Source organism: Equus caballus, chromosome X (assembly GCF_041296265.1).
Source record: "Equus caballus isolate H_3958 breed thoroughbred chromosome X, TB-T2T, whole genome shotgun sequence".
Lineage (NCBI taxonomy): Eukaryota > Metazoa > Chordata > Mammalia > Perissodactyla > Equidae > Equus > Equus caballus.
In genome coordinates this window covers 39,045,224-39,073,134 of record NC_091715.1, presented here as the reverse complement: position 1 = coordinate 39,073,134, position 27,911 = coordinate 39,045,224, and the positions used below count along the sequence as shown (strand labels likewise).

The 27,911-nt window shown below is 50.4% G+C and overlaps 1 protein-coding gene across 8 annotated transcripts; it reads right to left on the bottom strand.

Annotated features, from left to right (window-relative positions):
* UBA1 (ubiquitin like modifier activating enzyme 1) lies at positions 1-22,248 on the bottom strand. Of its 8 annotated transcripts, none has more exons than XM_070258558.1 (27): positions 22,014-22,180; positions 21,190-21,609; positions 14,139-14,255; positions 13,943-14,001; positions 13,672-13,840; positions 13,445-13,579; positions 12,399-12,505; positions 12,049-12,139; positions 11,805-11,937; positions 11,158-11,255; positions 10,917-11,063; positions 10,576-10,752; positions 10,342-10,446; positions 10,169-10,249; positions 9,658-9,813; positions 7,818-7,983; positions 7,492-7,688; positions 5,581-5,645; positions 5,155-5,350; positions 4,346-4,420; positions 4,037-4,226; positions 2,426-2,514; positions 2,041-2,133; positions 1,721-1,912; positions 679-780; positions 471-571; positions 1-332 (listed from the first exon to the last, which is right to left on the bottom strand). In XM_070258558.1, exons 3-27 carry the CDS (start codon positions 14,253-14,255, stop codon positions 197-199), a joined length of 3,177 nt encoding a protein of 1,058 aa, XP_070114659.1. In that variant the 5' UTR covers positions 21,190-21,609; positions 22,014-22,180; the 3' UTR covers positions 1-196. The 8 variants fall into 8 exon arrangements, with proteins under 8 accessions (XP_070114659.1, XP_070114660.1, XP_070114658.1 ...); XM_070258559.1 differs by lacking the exons at positions 21,190-21,609; positions 22,014-22,180 and adding exons at positions 14,409-14,534; positions 18,756-18,998; XM_070258557.1 differs by lacking the exon at positions 21,190-21,609 and having other exon boundaries at positions 22,014-22,248.
* Between the last annotated feature and the right edge of the window lie 5,663 nt (positions 22,249-27,911).

The following is a 27,911-nucleotide window of genomic DNA, read 5'->3' as shown; positions in this document are numbered from 1 at the left end:
TGGGTTAATAATTCTTTATTAGGATTCAGGCTCCAAACAAGGTAGAAAGCAGCGGCCAGAGGGATTTACGTAGGGGATGAGGAGGGAACACCAGGCTTGGCTAGCTGGGCCACTGCCAGAGGCCAAATGGGAGCCCTGGGCTGGAAGGGGTCTGGAGGTGGGTGGGCTGGGGCCAGTCTACAGGAGTGGGTGGGGGTCAGCGAATGGTGTATCGTACATAGGGGACCTCAACATCCTCGCCGCTCTCGTCGTTGCAGCACAGCTCAAGCACCAGCGCCCGCACATGGCGGCCCAGCTTTCGCTTCGACACACGGCTTACGATCTCTGTCATCCTGGAGGCAGGGGAGCAGAGGGTCAGGAAGGCAAAAAGCAAGAGAGAGGAAGGGCAGGTAGATGGGGGCTGAGGAGGTGAAGGGCAGTGAACAGGAGTGGGATAGCTGCAAGCTGGGGCTCCCCACCACCCAACTCACGGCTGGTCCAACCGTTCCTTGAGCTTGGCGGCTGGCATGAAGAAGGAGTAGAGCATAGACACACCCTGGGACAGCATGGTGATCTCCAATTTATGCTCTGTCTGGAAGAGGAGCGAAGGGGGATAGCAGTGTCACAGGGGTGGACAGGCCAGCGAGTCACCTGCACACTCCGCCCCCAGGTGGGGTGGGAGTGAGGAAGGGGCCTCACCTTGAAGAAGTCAAGGAACTGTTTGAGGGTCATCTCTTCACCATTAGGCTGCAGCCCCTGTACCTCAAAGCGATCCCACAACGTCCACTCTTGGTTATAGTACTGCGGGACAAAGAGCAGGCCAGTGGGATGGGGGCCACCTGAGGGGCTAGCTCCATCAGCCTCCCCCCTCCACTCATGCAGATGGGCTAAGTCAGATCGCAAGCCTCTTTTGTCCAAAACTCACTCTTGTAGCTTCTGTCTCACCCTGAGTAAGCACTGAAACCCTTAAGATGATCAACAAGGCCCTACATCATAGAAATCCTATTCTCTTCTCTTCATCTCCTACCCTCTCATCCTCTCACTCACTCTCCTCTAATGATGTATACTTCCTCAAACATGCCAGGCACTCTCCTACAACAGTGCCCTTATGGAGACTGGTCCTTCTGCCTGGAATGCCTCCCCTCCAGAAGCCTGCACGATCTGTCTCCTCACCTCCTCCAAGTCTGGACTCAAATGGCATCTTTTCAGCAAGGCCTTTCCTGACCATCCCACATTTAAAATCCCAAACCCATCCGCTCGCCACCTGGTACTCTCAAGTCCTCCTTATCCTGCTTTTTTGGGTTCCAAAATCATTTATCATTTTATTTATATAATCTATTTCACAAATACAACCTTAGCACCTATAAGAGTACCTGGCACACAGCAGGTGCTCAATAAATATTTGAGTGAGTGAATGAACGAAGCAAGTAAAAGCACTTAGCATAGTAAGCACCCAATAAATGTTGGCTGCTATTACTGTGTAGTTATTAATAATGTCCTAGGGCACAATTCAAATATCCCATCTTTTCTGAGGGCTTCCACAGACAGAATCAGACCAGTGCTTAGTACATAGAATGTACTTGAAAAATATGGTGAATGAATAAACGAACAAGGGGTGCACAAAAGGAGTAGGTACACATTGACAGAAACACTCACCTGGTAACAGGCTATGCAGCAAACTAGAGCCAGCTCCACGAAAAAGCACCCTACCCACAAACCCACCGCCTGATGCAGGCCTCACCTGGTGACGGGGTGCGGCAAGGGGTTCAGAGAAGCCAAAGAAGGGCAGGGCCAAGTTGAGGAAACCATTCTTGTAGGAGTCAAGCTGTCGGTGCCCCTGCACCACCTTGTAGAGCTCCAGACACACAAGACCAACCACAGCTGCTGTGGTCGTGGCAATGGCTGGGATTATCTTCCCTGCAATCAGCTTGCTCTGTGAGGCAGGAAGGAATCAAGGAAGGTGGTAGTTAAGGTGGAAGAGGCTCAGAGTCTACAGAAGGGATGGAACATGGGGAACGCCAGCCTGGGAGGGGTGGAACATCAGGTCTAGATTCCCCTCACCTTGTGCCGGTCTGCAGGGGGAATGTCATAGTTCTCTGCCCGGAGATTGGATGCAGCCACAATGAAATCCATATGGAAGTTGCTGTCATCATCCTGAGTAGGGGGTCAAAGGGGGAGAGTAGGGAGACAATGAAGAGAGGATCCGAGGAGGAAGAGGCTCCCTGGCCTCTGGGGACACAAGTTTCCTCCACTGTGATTACCTGCTGGGCACTCTCAGATCACAAAGGCATGGCCGGAACATCTATTAGTTCAGGACCACATGGCAGGCCCATGATCTAGTCCCCACAAAGGCCTGGGGCTGCCTCCAGAGCCCCGGGGACCTGTTCTGTCCAGCCCGTCCACGCTTAGCCCACCCCCCTGCCTGCCCAGGGCCCCCACCCAGCACCTTCTCAAAGTCGATGGGGTACATCTTGAACCCACGGAGCTTTTCTGGACTGGGCAGTGTGGCCTTGAGCTCCTCTAGACGGCTGTCATCTGCAGGAAGAGAGGGACACCACCAGCCCATGAGACCCCCGGCTAGGTTCTGAGGTGGAAGCAGGAGCCCAGGGTGGGGTAAAAGGTATTCAGGTAGATAAAGGATTTGAAAAGGAAAGACATCCTGGGAGAGAGGAGGGGCAAGGGGGAGAGGCAGAGCAGGACGACAGAGTACAAACCTGAAGACAACAGAAAGTATAGCAAGAGAGATGTCTCTAGAGACACAAAGGAACTGAAACGAAGACATTAGGAGCAAGTGGAGATGGAGAAATCAAGATGGGAGAGCTGTAGATCTTGGGGAGAATGATGTAGAAAGAGGTGAGGACACATGGAGGAACATACACGGGAGAAGGAAGGACGAAAAAGACATATAAGGAGGGGAAGTTGGGAGGAAATATGTAGATGTGGATACAGAGAAAAGATGGAGAAAGAGAAAGAATATATGAAAAGAGGAAGATGGGGCCTATACAAAGGGTGAGACAGGTAGGAGAAGATTTTATATACATTATAGATACGTTGTTACATACAGTTGTATACACTGTACACATACACGAGGAAAAAAGTGGAGGAAACATGGATGAAATGAAGGGAGACGTGCAAGGAATATAAAGAGAGGAAGAGGAGGGGGTAGATATTTGGGAAGGCAGATGGGGAGATGACAGGGGACATGGGAGAAGACATACGGAGAGGAAGACATGGGGGAGAGACATGGAAGGTAAATGCAGGGGGAGGTACATAGCTAGAGATACATTATCTATGGAGGGAGAGAGATGCGGAAAGGAACATAGGTGGATAAATACCCAGACCAGGGGTCAGCAAACTATGGCCCCATGAGCTAAATTCAGCCTGCCACCTACTTTAAAAGTAAAATTTTATCAGAAAATAGCCACATCTATTCATTTACATGTTGTGTATGGTTGCTTATGTGCTTCACCTGCAGAGGCGATTAGCTGCAGACACTACATGGCCTCAAAGCCTAAAAGAATTACCATTTGGCCCTTTAGCCCTGATATACCGCATGAGCTAGGGGAAAGAGATGGAGCGCTGAGGGGGGAGATATGGAGAGGGAGATGGGGAGGGAGTGTTCAGAGAGAGTTGAGGCAAGATATATGGAGGGCAATACTAGGGTGAAGACGCGTACAAAGGAACACAGGGGTGGGAAGAAGGGGGCAGATATCAAAGGAGAGAGACCACCGGTGGAGCTCACACTCCCCAGATAAACAGATCAAAGAAAAAACAGAGAAAAGTTGTTCTTTCCAGGGCAAATACACACAGAGCAGGAGGAACAAACAGCTATTTCTCCTGAGGACCAGAGAGTGGTAAGGAGAGGGAAGGAGGGAGAGAATTTGCCTCAACCGATCCTCTTCATTTCAGAAGAAGGGAGGCTCAGAGGAAGGTGTGGGGAAGCTCCAGGCCTGGGGTCACAGAGCAGAGCCTGGGGCAGAGGACTGGTAGGGAGGCTGGACTGGGCAGGGGACAAGTGGGGGTGGTGACTTCTGGCTGACTGGCCAAACACCCTTACCAACAGAGGCATTGGCGCTCTGCAGCTCCTGGTCAGAGACGTGAATCTTGACGCCAGACTTGGGAGTGAACTCGGGGACCTGCACAGACTGTAGGAGTGTGGCCACAGCAGCTCGGTCCCGAGAGCCCATCAGCCCATAGGCCTGGGCAAACAGGTTGGCAGCAGCCATGACGTAGTCCAGGTGCAGGGGCTGGGAGAAGGCAGGGCCCAGAAGGGTGAGCACATCAGCCCTCACCTGGGGAGTCTCGGCCTCTTTCCCACCCACCCACCCTCCAGCAGACCCTAGGAGACCCCAGGGAGGAGACTTACATTGTTGACATCAAAGGTGAGCGGGTGCGGACAGCGTTTGGGCCCAGACCAGAATGGAGCTCCCGAGCTTGTGAGCTAAAGGAGTAGAGAGACTTCTGAGGAGCAGGACTTGAGAGTGGAGGCCTCTCTAACCAACCTAACTCCTCATCTTGGCCCTGCATGTGCCCTGACTATCATGGCTGGGCACGTGCAGGGAGCTGGAGCCAATCATGAAAGACCCAGACCGTAGGGTCCTGTGGACAGAAGTTCCGACACCAGGCTGACCAGGGCACTTGCTAAGAAAACAACTACAATTCCTGGGCACTCACTTTGTGCGAGACACACAGCCATTTAACAAACTCTTATGGATTGCCAGGCACTGTACTAGCTTAATATAAGTAGACACCAATAAATCCTCACAAAACCCCCCATGAGGTAGATTACTACTATCTCTACTTCACAGATGAGGAAACTGAGGTGCAGAGAAGTTATGTGACTTGTCCAAGTACAAATGGAGCTGGGATTTGAACCCACACTGATTCCTGTGCTCTGAACTCCAAAATTCCTCCCATATAATCCCTACAGCTCTGGAAGTCAGGTCTGACTCAATCCACACCGCAAGTAAGGAGAACAGAAATGAGAAGTCTCTCACTCAAAGAAAAATGATGGACAGAACAGGTCAGGCTTAATCACTCTTCTGAGATCCCCATGCCTCAAGGCACCTGCCACGGCCGGACTAACGACCGCGAGGAGCCACACACAGAGCCCACAGCAGGCTGCTGTTTCGGGAAAATGCACTCCAGCAAATGGACCTGGCAAGTGGGTGTTACCTGGTCGGGAGGAAAGTTGTGCAGCAGCTGCCGGATGTTGTTCGAGTATTGGGTGTGCCAGTGGTGGCAGGCCCAGGTCACACAGTCGGCCCAGGTCTGTGGCCGCTGCAGCACCAGGCTGCGCTGCACGGCCTCCAGCACCTCCAGGGGTTGGGTGCCTGCCAGCCGCAGGGTCCGCTCCACAAACTTGGGGTCTCTGTCAGGAATTAGAGGGGTTAAAGGGGCAGGATCACACAGCAGCCCCAGGAGTGGGCTCCAGGGCAACCCCACTTTCTCTATGGAAAACTAGTCCTGACCCGCAATGGTAGGAGGTTCAAGCATTCACTGACTCCTGTGCCAAGTGTGCCTGGTGCTGTTCCAGTGGTGAGGAAAGCATGCTCTGGCTGGCGGGCAAGGGATGGGGTGAGGGAGCATCTGGTTACTTACGTGAGGTACTGGTTGACGTTTTCTGCTGGCTGCTTGAAGAGGCCTTCAAACTCATCCCGAGCCCACTACAGACAGAGCAAATGGATTACATGGGGCAGTGGCTGACAAAATGGGTTTCTGGAGGCATTAAAAAGACCATCAGTGAATAAATTAAACGGGGAACACAGCTGCTTTGGGAAAAGGGAAGCCCCCAACCACTGCTCCCAACCTTCCCTACTCCCCCACCCCTGGCACCTCAATTTAAAAACCAATGAACTTGATCTGGGCAGCGGTTATACTAGTAAATGTGTGAAAAAATTTATTCTTAAGACCTGTGTATCCTACTCGAGACATGTTAAGCCTCAATAAAAAAGAAAAAATTCAGTTATATATGTTTTACCACACACAAAAAAGAAATTCAGACCCAAAACAAAAATGATCCCTCTAGAGGCCCTAGGAACTCAGCTGCAAACAAGACAGAGGCTCTGCCCTCTGAGAATTCCTAGGACAGTAAATGCAGCCACTGGCGAGGGGGGCTGGAGGGTAGAGATGTTAAGAGATTTAGGTTCAAATCCCAGCTCTGCCACATAGTATCTAGTTTTGTGACTTCTGGAACATGTGGTAACACTTACCTCTGCATCCTCCTTTCTAAGACACAAGCTGTAACATAATACCTACCTGAAAGTGTTGCATGAAGGAATGATTATGTATGTATGTATTTAAAGTTTATTTACAACAACCCCAGATACACAGCAAATGCTAAATGCCTTACAGGAGCCCTGTGAGGCAGATACTACTGTCACCCCCATTTCAGAGGAGGAATCAGAGGCATGGAGAGGCGAAGCCCCAGGTCACACATGGCCTAGTGAGACTGTGGCAGGGGCACAAATACAAACACATCCACTCTAGAACTGCAGGGTCAGAAGGGACAGTGACAGAGCGAACTGCTTTATTCCCACCCCCATACTCCTAAGCATCCTGAATGGTTTGCTCCCAAAAGATCGCACTAAGAACCACTCTGACAGCACAGTGGTTACCCTAAGCTTGTCCTTAGGCTCCAGTTCGTGGCCCCAGTGCCTGTTACCAAGGTGTGTTCACTTTGTAAAAACTCAGCCAGGTGATTCGTGCAGTGTTCTGCATTCTGTACGTATATGCACCATACAGACAGAATTGTCCCAGAAAACGAGTTGTCAAACCCATTTTGAGCTACAGGTGGGGAAACATGAATATGGACTATTAGAGACAAATAAATAACTAGAAGAGACGGTAAGAAATTACCGTTAATTTTGTTCAGCACAAAAGTAGTGCTTGATTAGACAGCGGCAGTTCTCACTTGGGAGTGAGCGATTCTGCCCCCAGGGGGGACATTTGGCAATGTCTGGAGACATTTTTAGTACAACTGCAGGGGCGTGCCATTGGCATCTAGTGGGTAGAAGCCAGGGATGCTGCCTAAACATCCTACAGTACACAAGACGTCCCCTCAAGGATAAACAGATATCCAGCCCCAATGTCAACAGTGGCAAGATTGAGAGACCCTGTTACCCTCCTTCACAGCAGAAGTATACTGACGTATTAGGGAGGGAAGTGTTGGGATGTCCGTGACATACTTCAGCACAAAGGAAAAAAATTCGTGAATCTAAGGAGAAAATGTGGCAGAACGTTAACAATTGTTAAAATTAGTTGAGGAGTGGCAATGTGAGTGTTCACCATACTATTCTTTACACTTGTCTGTATGTTGAAAATTTTTGAAGAGGAAAGTGAAAAAAAAAGAATGAATCATTCTGAAAGTCTAGGCTGCTGGATAGGAAGTGAGGGAGGAAGGTTTGGAGAAAAAGCATATCTCGGGCTTAGCCTGCCACACCTGAAGGCCAGGGGCCTGGTGGCCCAGAGGCAGGGTGCCTGCTCCTTCCCTCTCCCCGTGAAGCTGATCACCTGCAGGGTGTGCTCGATGGCGTTGGGGAAGTTCTTCAGCGTGCAGATGGGGATGGACTTCTCAGGTGGGTCCTGGCTAGAGTTGTATGACTCTGTTAGGAAGGGGATCACCACCTGCACGTTGCCCTTGGTGCCCAGTGTGCCTGACTCCAGCAGTGGCTTACGGTAGTACACACAGCGGCGATCCATGTACATGCCTGTAGCGGAGGGGACAGCATGAGTGTGGGAATGGAACATCAGGAGAGGACGGGAAGATAGGCACCCCTGACACATGTGCATGCACACACAACTTTGCCCTTGACCTCCTCATCCGCCTCCAAACTCACGGGCATCCACGTTGTCCAGGGCATTGGCCACACCATCCAGGTTTTGGAAGAAATCGTCATCATAGATACGCTCCGTGTCAGGGCCCACACGGTTCTGGTGGCTTGTCACCTGGATGTGTGGATTCATCTGGCGCACAGCTGCTGCGGCCGTGTCAGACTTCAACTTCTAGGGGGGCAATGCGGGGGATAGGGGAACAGAGCTCAGTTATTTGTGCATTCAAACCTCTACAGAGCTGCCCTCCTGAAGGCTGACTTATCTAATGCTGGGAAGAACCAGGCCCTGAGTTCAGAAGGCTCCCTGGTTTAGCAGGAGACAGTCCATGACAGTGCCACATGGCTAGGGCTGTCATGGACGTGGCAGGTGCTCAGTGGAAAGGGCAGCAGTGGACACACAGAGACTGGAGACAACAGGCCAGCCATCTGTTCCTTTGCCTAACCGACATCTATTGTTCTTTCAGCACCCAGGGCTGGGGTACGTTCCCCCAAACAAAACAGCATCCTAGCACACAGACAAGCAGGATCCTTTCAAAGCCCAAGTCAGGTCATGCCCTTGTCTGCTCAGAGCCCTCCCCAGGCTCCCACCTCCACTGAGGGTAAAATGCGTTGGGCCCTATTTTCTCCAGCTCATCTCCTCCCAGCCCTGGATCTTGGCCTGGAGCACTCCTCCCCAGAAGAGGGGGCTCTATTCCCTCACACCCTCCAAGTCCACAGAAATGAGCCCTTCCTTAACCACTGTCTTCAAAACTGCCACCAGTCTCCCAGGTGAGCCTGATTGCCCCCGTTTTGTTTGTTTCTTTTGCACAACACTTACCATCAACATTAACTATTCACTTCACTATCGTATTGTGTTTATTGTCTACTGTTTCTCCTCCCCTACTAGTATCTTTATTTCCTTGGTGTACCCCAAGTACCTAGAACAGTACCTACCTCAATAACTACCTGGTGAATAAATGAATGAATGAAAGGGGAACAGCTCCTGGGCAGGCAAAAATGACACTGTCCCCTCCAGAAGGCTTACCAGTTCGATCCCTATATAACCCAGCTTCCCTCTGTGCAGAGGAGTGAACCTAGCAGGCTTAAAGTGCTCTCCTAGGAGAGGCCTGCTTGTAAGCTTGGCCCTTGGCTGGCGTCTAGGAACCTGGATTTTCAGGAAGGTACTCACCATTCCTTACCTGATAAGGGGTGGCTCACGGTGCCTAGACGGCTTATGCAAACCATGTGATTTATGCTAAACTCCTGCTTTCTTTCTGGGACTCTGGAATTTGGGGACACACCCAGTGGAGGGTTCCTACATGACCAGCCCTCAGTAAAAACCCTGGGCCCTGAGTCTCTAACAAGCTTCCCTGGTTGGCAACATTTCCCATGTGTTGTTGCTACTGGCTACTGGGGGAGTTGAGCGCGTCCTATGTGACTCCACTGGGAGAGGGCCCTTGGGAGCTCGGGCCCGGTCTCCCTGGACTCCGTCCCATGTGCCTTTTCCCTCTGCTGACTGTGCTCTGCATCCTTTTGCTGCGAAATCATAGCCGTGAGTACGACTATATGCTGAGACTGAGAGTCCTCCTGGTGAATCATCAAACTTGGGGGTGGTTTGGGGAACCCTCAACATACTGTCCCAATTAGCACTAACAAGAGGTCAAGGAAAAACAAAAACAAAAACAAAAAAGGAGACAAAAAGTGATAGATTCAATAGAAAGGTAATCAACAAATGTTTGTTGAACAACTAACAGAGAAGCTGAAGGAAAGAAAAAGGCGGAAAGCCTCCTTTCCAGAAAGAATGGGAACAAACTTCAGGAGGAAAGTGAGATGGCAAAGCCCCATCCCCTTCCCACACCCTACTCACCGTGACGTCCCAGGGCCGGAACAGAAACTGTCGGTTCAGATTTGACTTCTCAATGGTGTCCATGTCTGTGACAACGATTTCTCCACCCTCTCTGCAGCCCAGCCCAATCATGGCAAAGTTCTTGAGGAGTTCACAGCCAATGGCCCCTGCACCCACCTAGGAGGCAGCCAAGAAGAGACAGAAGCTGGCCAGGGTGACACCAAGTTGGCATGAAGCCACCTATCACTTCTCCCTCCCCCTGAAGACAGCTAGAGAAGGGCAGAGGATCTAGTATCACATCCTGAAGTCCCAGGGCTGTAAGCAATAACCTACAGTCATCAGAGGGAAGACGCACCAGAGAGAGATAAACAGCACACATCAGGCTTTCCCTCAAGATGAAGAACATGGTGAAAGCCATGCAATAGAAGTATAAAAATCAAAAGACCCTCCTGGGAGGCAGAAGGAGACCCCAGAAGAAGTGGCGAGAGGCCAGGGGAGATGAAGGCAGAAGGTGTCCAAGGGGATCACTCACCAGGAAGTATTTCTGTTTGCCCAACTTTTCCTGCAGGTCTGAGCCAAATACAGCCACCTGCCCATCATAACGATTCTGGCGCTGAGGAATGCAAAGGAAGGAAAGGAGAGTCAGAGAGGGGCCTTGCCCAAAACGCCCCCAGGACACTTTCCTCATGGGTTCCACTCACATACCGGCAGGCACTTGTCCTCTGTGAGAGCCTCTTTGTCCTCAGGGAGACACTCCAGGGCATCAAAGTATAGCCACTGCATGATGGGCATGAACTTCCCAGAGCAGGCCTGGGGATTGGGAAGGAGAGGGGAAGTAGTCAGTGGTTAACTGGGGCCTGACACAGATGGACAGCAAGTGATGGAGTCAGGGAGGTGCCTGGCCTACTCCCAACCCTGTCCTTCTCCACCCATGCTGACCTTCATGACCTCCTGGGCAGCCAGGCCCCCAATGAAGGCGTTTATGGGCGCCAGATCCCCTGCAGCCACGTATGCCAGCTTCCGGATGAGGTCTTCATCCAGGTTGTCCTGCTGCACTGCTGGCAGGGCTCGAGCATTCACAGCCTGTGCTAGGGTCACCAGCTCTGCTGCATCCTCCTGGCGGGGCAGAAGGAACCAAGAGCACACCTGTCAGACCACTGTGGGAAGGGGGGGTGGGGGCGGAGAAAGGAGGGAGAGGGAGAGACAGGGTGGACAGGCAGAGGCATGGTGGGCCTCAGTGCCAAGGTCACGTGCCCTGGCTAGCTCACCCAGCCACTCACCTCATTGCGAGGCCGAGGGGGCCGACCGTGCTGAGCACAGAACTGGTGTAGGGCCTGGAAGCCAATGTGCAGCTGGGCAGGGCGGGAATACTTGGCGAAATCTGTCATCACAAAGTCCGGCTCTGCCAGTGAAGCCAGCAATGATTTCTGTGGGGGGAAGGATATCAGAACCAGAAGAGAGGAATGGAGAACCTGGAGATGCCCAGAACCACCCCTCACAGCCCCCTACTCCCACACTCACAAAGCTGATCTTCTTAGGTACTTTGACCTGACTGACAATGCCTCCACGGATGTAGTCGGAGAAGTTGGAGGTGTCACAAATGCTAAAGGTGTAAGGACCTAGGAGAAATGGGAAAGCTGTCAGGCTACCCATCCTCCCTAAAACCCACAACACCCGCAAGATAAGGAAAAATCCATGCCTGACCCAGCTCAGACATCAGACGCCATCTCCTCTCCACCCCAAGTTTCACTTGAACATCAGAAACCATCTCCCCTCTGCCCAAGAACCAGTTCAGAGCCCATGAGACACTGTGTCCTTGGACCCAATCTACACTGGAAGACTGTCTCTGTTCTCTGTCCAAATCAGCTCTGACATGAATGGATTCTCTGATCTGCTTGGTTCTAACACCAGAGACCTCTTCCCCTTCAGCACAGACACCAGGGACCTATTCTCCTAGAAACAGCTCGAACACGAGCTAGCATCTCTCCCCCATGCCCACTAGCTCTGGATGGACCTCAGAGGACTGTCTCTGGTTCATCTCAGACACCCAGGATGTGTCTTCCCTCACTTCAGAACCCAGGCACATGTCTCCTCCTTTCAATTCCCTGGCCAGAGCCCAGGGACATACCTCCTATCTCCCCTCTGATTCACCCATGGCCCTAGCTCACCCAGGACTTTGATCTCCATGGGCTGACTTCCGTTGAGTTCAATCATGCCCTGTACTTCTGAAAAGGAGACAAAGTCGCCACTCTCAAACCCATGTCGAGCCTCATCCAGGCAGGTAACCACACCGGGGCTGTCCTGGTTAAAGGAGGAGTGAGCCTCAGAGGCAGGCTCAGGGCATCAGAAGCAGACAAGAAGGCCTGCTGCTGCCCATGTGCCTGCCAGGACCCCTGAGGCTGGTCTCCTCACCTTGGTGACCATAGAAACCATAGCACTGAGTGGCTGCTCCCCATTGGAATCTGTGAGGATCATTTCCTCTCCAAAGTCACAGAAGAGCTGCCTGTAGAGGGAGGCAACAGGGCTGATGCCCAAGTCCCATGCACACAGGGACCCCATGTGTCCCTCAAGATACAGCGAATACTTGTTGAGCAAATTCAGCCCATCACTACTGGGAATCAGACGGTGCTCATGCCACACGGGGAGAGGTGAACACACAGAATCCAAAACCCGGGGGGCCGAGGCGGGCTGAGGACAGTGAGAGCTTAGGGGTCTTGGCCAGGGCCTGGCAGGGGTAAGGGGAAAATGGTGGGGGCACTCACCCAAATAGGCCCCTCGTGTCTGCCACCACCAGCTTGATGCCACGGCTATGACAGAACTCACCCACCCGCAGCTGGTCCTCCAGCGGGGTGTTGGTGAGGACCACCACCTGTGGAGAGGTGGAGGCTCAGGGTGAGGGCCTGGCATTCAGGTGAAGGGAGAGAATAATGGAGGAAGGCTGGTGCCAGGGCTCAGGGAATCCTTAAGGCTTTGCTGGTCCAGCTCTCTTTCACAAACACAAAGTATAGACTCTGATACAAAGTATCAGATTCAGCAAGGGTGACGCTCAGCAGGGTGAAATGTGAATCCCTAGACCAAGACAGACATGCAAGGTAACGAGGCAGCTGGGAGGACAGAGTTTGGAGAACAGCTGACTCATTTATTTGCTAACACCCACTGCTGCCTGCCTACAACCCTGCCATGCCTTGGGAGGCAGAGAAGAAGTAAAACTCTGTCCCCAGCCAAAGTCTGAGCTCACTCCTACCACACCCACTTACTTCCAATTCTCAAGATGATGCCTGCCCAGCCATGATCCTTGGGACTTTGCTCTCTGCCTGAATGCCCACCCTCTCCCACTAGGGTGGGCACCTACTCCTTCATCAGGGTCCAGTGGCAGTGCCTTGGCTGGCCGGGACACCCCAGGGGAGAACCTCAGCTCCCACAGCTCCGCTTTCTGGCCCAGAGTTTTTGTTTAACAAACAACCAGATGGCCCCTATAAGGTGCTAGCTGCTATTCTGAGAGTTTAGCCCTCACAAAAACTCTACAAAGTGGGTATTACTACCATTCCCAAGTCTACAAACAGGAAAAAGTAAGGCTCAGGAGATTAAGTGACCTGCCTGGGGTCATATGAGTAGAATTCATAACCACTATGCAGCACTGTCTGTTCACATCTTACCCCCTGAAAAGGCAGGTCCAGGGTCTAAATTTTGCCTGCATCCCCAGCGTGAAACTGGAGCACTGGCCAAGCCATCACATATCAAATAAATGAACAATTCAGACATGGGCCCTGAGAGAATTTGGCAGGAGGCTGGGCAGTGCCTAAGGTACCTGGAAGCCACTAAGGAAGTCCTCGACGAGGGGCCCGGTATAGGCGCTGACAGGCACGTAGCTGTTGAGCTCAGCAAGGCGGGGCTGTGAGACCTCAGCCCGGTTTTTACCGATGTCCTCCTCCCGCAGGTAAAACTGCAAACGGGAGTGGGAGAAGAAGTGAAGTGGCTTCAGAGCCCAGGTGGGCTGGTGGATTGGCAGGGGAGAAGGGGGCTAGGAAGAGGTACCTGGGAGGAGAGGTCAGCCCACTGGGCAGTGCCCTGGTCATGTAGGGTGACAGCCTTGACCCCACCAAGGATGATGTTCTTGGCAATTTCCACGCCCAGGCCCCGAAGGCCTGATACCAGTACGCTGGATGTCTGGAGCCGCTTCATTGCTTCGTGGCCCAACACGTACCTGCCAGGTTAAGGGGGCGTTCCGAGTCAGGGCCTGGCCTTCATGACCCTATCCTCTCAGTGCCCCACTCCCACCTCTCAGCCCGACCCCGGCCCTACTTACAGCTGCCGGGAGTAAAGGCCCTCATCTATGTCTGCTTCACTGCCGTTCTTCGCCATTCCCTAGGGATGGAGGGGAAGAACAGGTTCAGGGAGATCTGCAGGAGTAGGGTGTGGACAGACAGCCAGTGATACAGAAGACTTTCCCACCCACCACCCCCGCCACCCTGCCTGCCAATCTCCAGGAAGAAGACACTCACGTTGGTTGGCACCGAGGGCACTTCGGACAACACGGAGTGAGCAGGGGAACAGTTAGAACCCGGCTTTGGATCAGGCCCGGACACGCGACGTTTCTTGGACAGCGGCGAGCTGGACATCTGGAGGGAAAAAGGAGGGTCAGAGGTGAGTATGAGGCACGTAGGCAAGTGTTTCTGTTGGTTAGTGGAAACTGTGGGGGAAGGGAAGACTTAAAGGCTAGCATCCCCATTTTATAGGAGAGGAGACAGGAACAGAGAGTTGAGGTGACTTGCCCAGGGTCACACAGCTGGCAGAGCTAAGATCTGAACCCAGGTTGTCTGGCTTGCGATCCATGCTGCTGACCACTAGGCTATTCGCCTTTCTCCCCAGCCCAGCATAATGAGAGAGACATTCCAATCCTGTGGGGTGAAAGGAATGACAAGAACGTACTTGCGGGCAAGTCAGAGGAGGGATGGAGATTCAGGTCAGACCCTGCCACTCCTTGACAGATATCATTTAACCCCCATGGGCTCAGTTCCCTCACCCCTAACATAGGGGTGACAATACCACTTATCTACCTCACAGGGTTGTTGAAGTGATGAGACAGAACACAGACCACAGAGCCTGGAACAGGGCAGGGACGGAACAAGCAGCTTCTCTTCTCCCCTGACCCCAGCAACAGGGGTGCAGGAGGGAAACACGGCTTGGACATCTGTCAGGGTGGCATTACAGCAGGAGATACCCTGCCAAGAGGCCAGTCCACAGAGGGGCTCACGGAGGAGAGTTTTACAAAGCCCACCCCATGCCCCCAGCACTGGGAGAGAAAACACCCAGGCCAACAAAGGAGGTCACAGGGAGAGAGAAAACACGCGCTTCCCAAGACATGTTTGCATGTGTAGTCCCTTGAACAGGTTAACAACAATAAGAAATGAATATTTATTAAGAGTCCTCTCTGTGCCAGACAATCAGACTGTCCTTTATGAGCCCTGCCTCACTTTGTCCTCAAGGAACCCCCATAGGGTTTGGACTACTATCTAAAACATCCTCCTATTGACACTGAAGGAAAAAAACTCATTCAGGGACGTTTGATGACTTGACCGAGGTTTTCCCACAAACAGAGTGTGGCCAAGCTGGGTCCAGACCAGGATCTGCTGAGCTCGAAGCCCAGGCTGCCACCCGGTGTGATCACATTTCATCCCCTCAATGGTCCTGACCCCGCAAGGCAGGGCTGAGCCGCCTTGCCAGACAAATGGGAAAACCTGAGCTCACGAGGTCAAGTTAACTTGCTGAGGGTCACACACCAGGTCCCAAAGACAGAACAACACAGCCTGCTGTGGAAGTCAAATCTGGGGCTGGGGTGACCAGATCCAGACGCTGGAGACTCCAGGACCCTAAGTCATTTCCCCCCGCCCCCAACGCTCCTCTCAGCCTCTGTTCTCCCCCAAGCCTTTTCTGACACCCAATCACACTGAGAATCCCCACTGTACCTAAGATTCCATCTTGGCACCTGTCACACTCCAGCACTAAGCAAGATGACAGGAGCTCCCTACCGTCTACCAAGAGCTTACTGCTTGTCAATCACAGGGTAAAGGGCTTTGTCTAATTCTAACAATGCCCACGAACCAGATAACCTTATGCCCACAACACAAATGAAAACAAAGGCTCAGAGAACTCCAATCACTTGCCCAGAATCACGCAGCTGGTGCGGGACCGTTTGGCAACTGCCTCCTGGGAGAATAGAGTCAGGACTCAGCTCAGGACCCAATTCACAGGGCTAAGGGATGAGGGGTGAGGGAGGAGGACCCAGGAGGCAGGAAGCTGGCAAGGGCCCCTGAATTGCTGGCAATGCTAAGAACCAACCTAGTTAGGAGGAGGCTTGGTGAGTTGGTAGGGAGACAAAGGCAAATCAGATTTTTCCATTTACTGACTTGTCTGATCTGGGGGTCTCGTTTTCTCCAAAAGCAGGAACAAATGGACTATCCTCAAGGGGCTGCTGGGAAGGTTAAAAAAGTCAAGGTCTGTGGTCAGAACCCAGCAACCTGAGTTGGTAAATCAGCTCCTCCCTGACACCTGCAGTGGCCTCCATTAGTTATCTCCTTGCCTTGTCAGTGGTTTGCTTGTTTGAGACACACCATCTCCCTCCTCCCTAAATCAGAGATGATCCAGGGCCAAAAGGATCTTTTCTATCTGGACCTTTTACCTCTGGACCCCTAGTGCTGGCAGCAAGGGTCTAAACAGGTTTTGGCTGATCGTTCAAAAGTGGATTTCAACTGGAGAGATCTGGAACAGGCCAGTCTCAAGGCAAGCAGAAGGGGTCTAGGACAGAAACTCCAGAGGGGAGCTAAAGATCTCCCACTCCCAGCACAAAATCGATCCCCTTTCTCCTTCAACATATGCTCAGGCCCCAATTAGGATGCGTATACTAACAACTGTTCAGCAAAGCTGAACTGGGTGGGGCTTAAAGAGTTTCAGAACTTGCCTGGGTCTCCAAACTGGTGATTTTGAACCCTGAGCATTCTCTACCACCCAAACCAGAGAAGAAGGTTTGAGGTAGGAGTCCTGCAGCAGGTTTGAAAGGGGGGCAGCACAGGGCCAGGTTATCAGGATGGAGAAGCTAGGGCACAGGATGCTGGGGCCTGTCAAGCCTCCTGGGAGGGAATAACCGAGAAGTCCCTGGGAACATAAAAGAGAGCAGTCAGGAGTCAGTTGCCTGAGCCCATGGAGGCTCAGAGGAAGATGGGAAAGGGGATGTTAGAAGCCCTGGGGGGTGGGCAAAGTTGTTAAGACTCAAATCTGGGTCTTTGGAAAAGGATTTCTTAGGGAAGGGCCAGGAAAGTACACTGGAGGCCCCCAGGGGCTGCAAGGAGGTGGGAGGGCAGTTGCTGGGCCCCATGGAAGCTGCACAGAGAATGCGTGGGGGGTTCTGGGGACCAAGGAGGCTGCAGGAAGATGCTGGGGTTGGGGAGAAGGGGTGTTCTCCATCAGGAGAATGCTGGGGCCCTGAGGGTTTCTGGGGGCAGACGTTGGTGGCAGAGAGAAATCTTTGACCAAAAATAATAGGGACTTGCAGGGGGAGAGGTGTCTCTGATACTGATGCCAGAGTCCCAGGAGGCTATGAGGGTGGATGCTGAGGCCCAAGGTGGGTTTGTGGAGGGACTTCTATTGGAGCACAAAGGCCCTGTGTTGACCTCTGATTGGTACATGCTAAGTACCGCACCTGCTCTGAGGGAGTGGAAAGGGGAGGCTGAGCCCAGACAGTTCTGGCCCTGAAAAGTTGAGTAAGCAGATACTGGCTAGATCCCCAAGTGGGGTTGGGTTTCTCTAACCCATTATGTGGGATCCCATGGAGGATCTGAGAGTAGATGCTAAAAAGGGAGTTTTCTACTCTGATGGGGAACAACTGGACCTGTTTGGAGAGGGGACATCTAACGATGATGCTGGAGTCCTACAAAGCTGAAAACAGAAGCTGAGAGCCTCTGACTGAAGATGCTGGGGACCTTGAAAGGCTCTGAGGGCAGATTCTGAGGCCTGACGCAAGGTTAAGGGATCTGTGAGAGGAGCTGGAGCCATGGCTGGGTTTTGAAGGCAGAGACTGAGTGAAGGGTGGGGTTTGAGAGGCCAGTCTCTCTGATGGAGGGGGCTAGGAGCCAACAGAATCTGCAAAGGCAGATACTGGCCGGGGAATCTCTGATGGAGAATTATGTGTCCAAACAGTTCCTCCCTGCTGTCTGGTCCCCTGGGAGGCTCTGAGGGAAGATACTGGGGGTTAGGGGCATCTGATGGAGGAGATGCTGAGGCCTGCAAATGGTAGTCTCTGAAGAGAACACTAGAACCATGAAAAAGCGGGCATTCCCTTAAAGCAGAGGAAGTCTCTACAGACAGATTCTAGGAATTAAAGGAGTCTCTAAAGGTAAATGCTGAGAAGTACCTCTGAATAGAAATGCTGGGCCCAGAGGCATTTCTGATGGAAGATGCTAGGACCAGGGTGGGGCTGGGAGACCTCAGAGGGGTCTCTGACAAGGAGGCCAGGCCCAAATAGCCCTTCACAGGGTCTAGTCCCCTTGGAAGCTCTGAAGGCAGATGGTGTGTGCATGTGCAGTGCGCGTGAAAAAAGATGCTAGAGAAGACTCTCAGAAATGAAGACCGTATGGACCCTCCCAGGGGTCTGGCCCTTCTTAGAAGCTACGAGGACAAATACTGAGGAACTAGGGATGGCTGGAGAGAGATTCTGAGAAAGGTCTTTAATGGCATACACTGGTGGGGGGCTTTGACCAGAAATGTGGATCCCGCAAGTCTCTACCGCGTTCGGGGGGAGTTCTGATCTGCAACACAAGGTTCAGGACGAGGTCAGGTCCCTGACTAGGGATGTTGGACCTGAGTCTCTGAAAGCAGACCCTGGTGGGGGGGGGGTGTCTGACCCCAAGGTCAGATTTCAGAGGGACTGAGCTGGTCCCAGATGGGAAGTGTCGGCCCCGCCCCAAGACCTGCGTCCCCTACCCCCAACCCCCTGCTGCCGATCCCCTAGTCCGAGTCACCACAGCCCGCTCCGGCATCAGCCTGGCCCAGCGCCAGCCCAGGACCCTCCAATACTTCCCGAAACCCCTGCCCTGGCCAAGGCGTTGAGAAGGGCCATTTGTTACCAATGCCGGTTCCCCGGGTCGCGCCGCCGCCAACTCCTCTAGGAGCCGAAGCCAAGCCCGGCCGCCACCCTCCTCCTTCTCCTCCTCCTCCTCCCCGCCGCCTGGGCTGCCTAGAATCGCCGCCGCCGCCTCCGCCGCCTTCTCCTCCCCCGGCCTTAGTGGGTGCGCTCGTCCCTGCCACCTCCTTCACCTCCGCCGCCGACACAAGATGGCGGCCGCTGAGCCCGAGGCCGGAACAAAACCTTGGTCCCCACCCCCAGAAACCCGGATGCAGGCAGGCCGCGCCCATTCATGAATCATGTATAATGGTCTCTGCCTGTCTGTGACTCATTCAAAGAGGAATAGCTCCACCTGGTGGCTACTACGGCAGCAACGAGGAAAACAGATAAAACAACGTAAGGCCACGCCCCACGGACCGTGAATAACGAATACACTGTTGCTGCCAGGGAAACCAAGAAAGGCCATCAAGGCCACACTTCCTGACAATGAATTATGCATGAGGCCGGGTGGTTGCTTGACTAACACCCCGCCACCAGAAAGCCAAGGTTAAAACATGAAAACCACGCCCAACTGCTCATAAATAATGAATAATCTTGCAGCAGCCCGGAAGCCACGGAGACCAAGGCCACATCTTATTATGAATAATGCATGAGGTTCGGTGGGCTGGAACAAAAGGGATAGGTCCGCCTATTGCTGCGTCTCACACCCTGTAAGCAGGGAAATAAGGCTACTACGGAGAAAAAACACTGCCCCGGCTCATGAATGGTGAATAACGCTGCTGCAGCAGCTCAACCTGGAAACTCAGAGAGGTCAAGCAAGGTCCCATCCAGTTAATATGAATTATGCATGAGGCTGGATGGACAGAAACACTCAAGGCAGCCCTGCCCAGCAAGTAGGGATTATGGTACTCCAGCCAAGGCAACATGGCCACGCCTTCCTGTTCATGAAAAATGAAAGACGATGCTGCAGAGCCACAGGGGAAACCCAGGGGAAGTGTAGCGGCCTCTTTCCCACCCCTGACTAACTGCACATGAATCAAGGCTGCCTTGGTCCAACCAAATCCAGACTCACTACATGCCTTTGGCAGGTGACTCAGTTTCCACAACTGTAAAATGGGTGTAGTAATTGAACTCACCTACCTCATAAAGGCAAAATGTGTTATTATGAAACTCAGAGAATGTGAATTATGGAATGATCTCAGAGCAGTGCTGGCACAGGGCACTGTTAAATTTTTTAAGTATTATATATTAATATAAAGGTAATATGTAAATATATATTTACATTAATATAAAATTAGTTGTGGGTGAGGGTATACCCAGCCACTAGAGAAACCCCCAACTTGGGGCATTATTTTAAAAGTAATGCCTTGAAACACCCTCCTAGAAGGACACTGGAAAACAGAATGCCAAGGCCACCAATGTCCATTAAATAGGTAGGATAGACTACCAGGTCACCAGAGATACACTTGTATACCAAAGCCAAAGGCACACCATAAGCACCCAATACATTTCTGTCAAATAATAATAGATCACATTGGTAGACTGCTAGCACCACTAAGTGGTGGCTCCTGTAGTGTGTCCTTCACATTCATTGTGCCACTGATCTCAGGAATGCAGAGCAGGAAATGGGTTTCTTCTTTTCCTTCAAGTCTCAGCTCAAAGGTGATCGCCTTAAAGAGTTCTTAACCCCTCACAAAAATCATTTCTATCCACGGATGACTAGCTGTGTGACCGGGGGCCAGACACTTCACTTCTCTGGGCCACTGTTTCCCCAGCCATAAGTTGAGAACATTAGTACTTACCTTGTGATGGAGTTTAAATGAGTAAATATGTAGAAAGGACTTAGAACAGCACCTGGCACATACTGCCATATGACTAACATTAGTAGCAGTACCATTAAATTTGGGGGGGCATTATGACATTTGATTAAGACTGCAAACTCTGGAACTAGACTGACTGGGTTTGAATCCCGGCTCAGCCACTCACCGACTGTGAGTAGCCTTAGGCAAATTACTTAGCCTTCCCCGTGTCCCAGTTTCCTCATCTATAAAATGGGATAATAATAACCTCCCTCCTAGGAGTGTTGTGCAGATTAAATGGGTTAATAAAGTGCTAAATGAGTGTAAACTAATCTGATCATCATTATGCCCATACCCATTTTTCAGGCTCACAGCAGGATTTGCCAAAGATCACACAGCTGGCAAGGATCAATGGGATTTGAATCTAGAGCCTTTATTGTTAATCTGGGATTACTGGGCCATAAGGAATGAACAATACGAGGCCTCAACCCCTCGCTAGACGCAAGGCTTAAAGCCTGGAACCTATAGGGAAAGGCTAACAGCGGATCATGCAGATGAAGCCATAAAAGCTACACCCCTCATGAATTATGCACAACACCCCTAGAAAAGCCACAGAAAACTCGGGGCGCTACTCACCTTTGCGATTAATCAGTGAGCTCTAGTTTGCCTGGCAGACTGCAGAATGCCCTTTCAGCACACCCTTTCAGCATGCTGATCCGCCCCCTCGTGAATAATTCACAAGCCGACACTTCCAGCGGACCAGGTGCGAAAGAAGCAAAAACGGGCTTCCCCAACAGCCCCACCTCCTCATGAATAACGAATAAAGCCGAGGCCAAAGAGGGCCCGGCGGCACCCTGTCCCCTAGGGACGAGCCTTGCACATTGGGCTCCGGCGTCCCTTCCACAGCCCTAGAAACGTGTGGGCCCAGACGTGTCTGGTCTCCCCGCTCTGAGTGCCGGAGCGCGAGGGGGCCTCGTCATTAACCAGAGGTCACAAAGGCCACAGATGTCTTCACATTGCCACGTCGGTCCTGAAGGTTCCTATCGTCACCAGGACCTATGTGAACCAAGCGCTCTCAAAATTCCGCCTCGACTTCAGGAACCTCTAACTTCGCTTCTCCCCTTAGGGAGCATCCCAAATCCTGCCCCATGGACAAAGTACTCATACACGGACCCTAACGGTCTCCCCAAACATCCCCCTAAACCCTGTCTCCTAGGGGTATAAACTCTGCCTCCGAGGGATATATAAACGCTGCCTCTGAGGTATCTCCTAAAACAGATTCCCAACTCTCACCCCAGCGTCCCCTAACGCCACTTCCTAAGGGCACCCTCAAAAATAGCCACCCCTAAATGCCACCCCAGGCCCAGAGCCTCCAAATATGGTTATTTGGGGATCCCCGAAAGTGAGCCCCCTCCCTCAAATGCTGTCCAGGGGTTTGGGGGCACCGTACTCCAGCTCACCCCCTGCGCCGGGCGGAAGCCTCGCCTTCCTGCTGGAGATGAGCCGAAGCCACGGGGCAACGGAAGAGAAAACCACCTCCGTCGTACAAGAAGAGCCAGAGTTTGCGCGGAGCTCGGAAGCGCGGGGCCTTGGAGGGCCCCCGGTTTGGGATGTACCACAGATGCTTAGCTAGAGGGGCGCCCGCCCCTACTCCAGCGCCGTCGGCGCCCTTGTCAGTCCCAGACACCCCTACGGGTTGTGGTACTTCCCAAACGCGCGAGGCATGCTGGGGGTGGTAGTCCTGTCCAGCCTGTGCCTGGTGCACGTGGTGGGCATCAGCGCCCAGGGTATGGGAAAATGTAAACCTGGGCTGTAGAATTCCGGGAACTGAGCTCGGGGAGGATGGGAAAAGGGAGCGGAACATGGGACTACCTCCAGATGGAAAAGCACACCCATCCTACAGATGGGAAGGCTGAGGCTTAGAGGGCCAAAGGGGTTCATTCATTTGACATTTATGGAGCTCAAGCTGTGGGCCAGGTGCTAGGGATTCTTCCTTGCCCTCACGGAGCTGACATTCTAGCGACAGAGGCAGACCATAAATACAACAAATAACTAAAAATTATAGTTTCACATATACATATGCATTATAATAGATACATATGACTATATAGTATAAATTATATAAAATAAAATGTACATATAAATATTATATAGTTTACATGATAGCTAGTGTCAATATGTAAATAATTTACATCTGTATGTAATAAATGTCTTATATTAAATACATTGTGTACATTCTGTATTCATATGTGAATATATGATTCAATATATATGTAAATATGTGTTGTATATATGTGATAACCGCCAAATGCTATGGAGAAAACTAGAACAAGGTAAGGGCAAATCTGTGGGGACAGGTTGCACTTTTAGATAGTGTGGTCAAGGAAGGTCTTGCTGAGCAGGTGATGTTTGAGCAACGGTGTTTAACACAAATATGCCTTTGCCACCTTATCCCAAATTCTGTATCTCATATCCTGTCAACAACCTCCAAATTTGTTCATTTGAAAAAGATTATTGAGTGCCTACTAAGTGCAGGGCACTGGGAGCATAGCAAAGAACACAGCAAGGAGACTGTCCTTGCAGTAGGCAAGACACTCTTCCCTCAGATTTTTCTTTTCCTTCTTCTGTATCCTTTGCCTCATCTCAGAGAGACCTCCCCTGATACCCCATGTACAGTCGTCAGGGAATGCCTCTCTGAGGAGGGGGCATGCGAAAAGTGAGGAAGCGAGCCATGTGTGGACATGAGGGAAAGCATTCCGGACGGAGGAGGGAACGTCAGTTGCAAAGTCTTAAGGTTGGAAGTTCTTGGCAGGTTTGAGGAAGAGCACGGAAGCCTGTGCTGGAGGGGAGTGAGGAAGAGATCGTTGGGAGATGAGATCTGAGGCTGTCAAGTAGGGCATTGTAAGTCAGACTGAAATGTTTGGTTTTTATTCTAAGATCTGTGGGGGGCCGTAAAAGCAGGGGAGTCACATTATATAAATTATGTTTTAGAATAAACAATCTAGCTGCTCTGTGTGGAGAGAACAAACTGTAAGGGGAAAGGGGGAAGCAGAAAAACGAGTGGGAAGGCCACTGCAAGAGTCCAGGAAATGATGAGAGGATAAGGCTCAGGCGGTGAAAATGGAAGTGGTGAGGGGGCTTGGACTCTGGATTGATTTTGAAGGTAAAGGCCAGGATTTGCCAAGAGATCAGACATGGGGCATGAAAAATAGAGAGGAGTCCTGGCTGACTGGAAGCAGCCTGAGCAGCTGGAAGGATGGAGTTGTCATCCACTGACATGGGAAGTATTTCATGAGGAGCAGGTGTAGGGCAAGATCAGGAGCTTGGTTTGGGATGTATTACATTTGAGATGCCTGTTAGACATCCAAGGTCTGGTATGTGTCAGTTGAGTGAACAGTCGGGGACCGGGTCTGAAATTCAGGGGGTGGTCTGGGCTGGAGGTACAGATTTGGGGACCATCGGAGGTGACAACTGAAGCCATAGGTGTGGCCGAGTTCTTCTCTGAAGAATTGATTGCCTTCAAATGGATCAGTGGGACTAATTGAGGCTGCATTTGGACTTTCCCGAGAGGGAAGGGCATTCCAGTTGGAGGGAACAGCTTGAGCAAAAGCCTGTGGAAATAGGGAAGCAGAAAAAACAGAGGGAGAGGGGGAGGCTGGGGCGAGAGTTGTAGCATTTTACATTGCTTCCAGCCATGTATGAGAGTGCCTGCTGGTTCACAGCCTCACTGAGTGGATTGTCAGAATTTAGGTTGTTTGCCAATCCCATGTAATTATAATTTGCGTTTCTCTTATTAGGAGTGAGGTTGGGTATCTTTTCATAGATTTAAAGGTATTTACAGGGGCCAGCCCGGTGGTGGAGCAGTTAAGTTTGCACGTTCCGCTTTGGCGGCCTGGAGTTTGCTGGTTTGGATCCCGGGTGCGGACATGGCACCGCTTGGCAAGCCATGCTGTGGCAGGCGTCCCACGTATAAAGTAGGGGAAGATGGGCACGGATGTTAGCTCAGGGCCAGGCTTCCTCAGCAAAAAGAGGAGGACTGGCAGCAGATGTTAGCTCAGGGCTAATCTTCCTCAAGAAAAAAAATTTTTTTGAAAGGTATTTACAGTCTGTTTTCTAGGAATTTTGTGTGTGTCCCTTATCCATTATCTATTGGGTTATTGTACTTCTTATGGATTTTAAGGAACTTTTTATATATTAGCCTTTTTAAAAAATGGAGTCTTGAGGATGAGAGTGATTTGAACAGTTGTGGTGTATTTATTCGTGCTTCCAAGGTCTGGTACCTGCCAAACTCAGTTCTAGGCATTTAGGACACAGGTGAGCAAGGCACACCAAAGTCCCTTCCCTCGTGGAGCTTTCATTCTAGTGAAGGAGACAGACAATATGGGAAAGGAAGAAAACACATGGTACATTAGAAGGTGAGAAGCGTTATGGAGAAAAGTAATGCTCAGAAGGGGTCATAGGAGTGTGGCAGGGGAGGGTTTGGAATTCTAAATGGGGTAGCCAGGGCAGGACTCATTAAGGAGGTGACATTTGAACATTCAAATGGCATGTCTCCTTCACTCTGGAACAGTTCTTCAGTCTTCCCTTGACCTTTATGATTTTTATGACCTTTGGAAGATTACAAGCCTGGAATTTTGTAGAATGTCCCTCAGTTCGGCGTTGTCTGATGTTTCCTCATGGTTAGATTCAGCTTCTGCATCTTGGATATGCTGTCTCCTCATTTCATCCTATCAGATGGCTCATGATTTTAATGTGGATAATGTTCACTTTGTTCCATTCATTAAGATGGGGGCTGCCAGGTTTCTCCACAGGAAAGATAATGTTGTTCCCTTAGGAATTAACTAATGTATTTCATGGAGAGATACTTTGAATCTATGTAAATATCCTGTTTCTCATCAAAGTGTAACCACTAGTTTTAGCACCCATAGTTCCATCACTGTTCTGTAATTAGCTGACATTCTACTCTAAGGAAGATATTTCTTTCCTCCTCCATTTATTTATTCTTTTATCCATTATAAGTATATAAGTATAGATTCACAGATTCTTGAACCTTATCAAACGCTTTTTCTGTGATTGAGACGATTGTTTACTTTTGGTCTGTTAGTGGAGAACTACATACATACTCGCTTTTCTGTTGTTGACCCAATTTTGCCCTCCTGGGATAAACTCTATTCGATCAAAACATATTTGCTAAATATACTATTGGCTTCATTTAGCTAAGATTTTATTACGGATTTTTACATCTTCAGGTATACGTGAAATGGGCTTGAAATTTTCTCTTCTTGTATTGTCTCATCTGTTTTGGGGATGGAGATTATGCTAGTCTCATAAAATAGACATGCTGTGGTAGGCGTCCCACATACAACGTGGAGGAGGATGGGCATGGATGTTAGCTCAGGGCCAGTCTTCCTCAGCAAAAAGAGGGAGATTGGCAGTAGTTAGCTCAGGGCTAATCTTCCTCAAAAAAAAAAAAAAAGCAATTAACTGTTCTTTGGGAGTTTGGTAGATCAAACCTATAAAAACCATCTGGATCCTTTTTTTGGTGGGGAGAGGGAAGCTTTTGACTACCATTTCAATTTCTTTATTACTTTTTGCTCTGTTCAAGTAAGCGGTTTCTTCATGGAAGTTTCCACATTTTATATCCTTCTAGGGATGTATTCATTTCATTTAGACTTTCAGATATACTTTCATTATTTTTAAAAGCTCTGTGACATCTGTACTACAGATTTACTACAAAATTAAACTACAAATTTAATTTTGTATTTGGTTTGCATCTACTGTCTTCTTTAATTGATCAGTCTTGCCAGAGGTCTGTCTTTCCTCTTAATTTTTGTTTCAAAGATTCTGCTTTTGGTTTTATTAACCTGTTGTTTTCCTCCCTATTGCATCTCTTTCTGTTCTTCTCTTATTTCCTTCCTTCTTATGGAGGTTTGCTCTGGTGGTCTTTTCCCAATTTCTTGTCTAATTTACATATGATAAAATGCTCCGATTTTAGTTATACAGCTTGTTGAATTTTTAGTTAAGTATACACGTGTGACCAGCCAGGATACAGAACCTTTTCATTATTCCAGAAAGCTACCTTGCAACCCTTTCCAGTGAATAACACCCTCCCCACCTCCACCCCACTCTGACTACTAAATGTGTTCCGCCTGATGGAGAACTTCACGTAAATGGAATCATACAGTATGTACTCTTTTTTGTCTGACTTTTGTCACTCAACATGTTTGTGAGATTCGTTCATGTTAATGTTCGTATCAGTATTTTGTTCCTTTATATTGCTGAGCTGTATTCCATTGTATAAATCTACCATAATTTATCCATTCTCTTGAATATTTCGGTTGTTGCCAGTTTTTGGCTGTTATGAATACAGCTGCTATTAGTATACATATAACGCGTCTTTTGGCAGACACATTTGCAATTATTTGGGGCAAATATCTAATAATGGAATTGCTGGGTTATAGGGTAAGTGTAAGCTTTATACAAAACAGCCAAACAGTTTTCCACAATGGCTGTACCATTTACTACTGCCAGCCAGTATGAGGGTTCCTTGTGGGATTCTGGGAGCCGTGCTCTGGGGGATGGGAAGAAGGAAGGGAACATGGGAGTGCCTCCAGACTAAATGCCACCCATCCTGACACTGAGGCTCTTCCAGGTGGTCTCTTTCTATTCCTATTTCCTCTCCCTCTCCCCTCTCCTGCATCCCCTCCCTCTCTCACTGGGCAACACCCCTACCCCAGATTGGCACCATTCCACCTCTAGAGGCCCCCTTCTTTCTAACCCCACCTCCTACAACCGGTACAGGGTGATGTGACAATGCATACCAGTAAGTGGGGGAGGGGCTTTGGGACAACTGCTCTTCCTACGCCACCTCCCTTCCACCTTCTTGTCTCACAAGCATGTACAGGCATACCTCAGAGATATTATGGGTTTGGTTCCAAACCACCATAACAAAGCGAGTCACAAATTTTTTGGTTTCCCAGTATATATAAAAGTTATGTTTATACTATACTGTAGTCCTTTAAGTGTGCAATAGCATTATGTCTAAAAAACCAATGTATATACCTTAAATAAAAAGCACTTTACTGCCAAAACATGCTAACCATCATCTGAGCCTTCAATGAATCATAATCTTTTTGCTGGCAGGGGGTCTTGTAAAAAACACATTATCTGCAAAGCATAATAAATTGAAGTGCAATGAAGCGAGGTATGCCTGTCTGTTTAGGGGAGGGGCAGTTCGCAGCCCTGGAGAGGGCAGCCCCAGCACTCACACCTGTGCTCAGTACACACAGACTTGGGAATCACAGGGTGCAGATTGGCTGGCAGTGACTGGAGGGGTGGGGCACTGTGCTAACTCTCTG

Excerpts from the sequence above, each read along its gene's own strand:
- UBA1 (XM_070258557.1), bottom strand. The coding sequence starts at position 14,255 with ATGTCCAGCTCGCCGCTGTCCAAGAAACGTCGCGTGTCCGGGCCTGAT. Across the intron at positions 10,250-10,341 it reads CAGAGGACAAGTGCCTGCCG|CGCCAGAATCGTTATGATGG; the intron begins GTATGTGAGTGG and ends TGCATTCCTCAG. Across the intron at positions 7,984-9,657 it reads TCCGGCCCTGGGACGTCACG|AAGTTGAAGTCTGACACGGC; the intron begins GTGAGTAGGGTG and ends TTGCCCCCCTAG.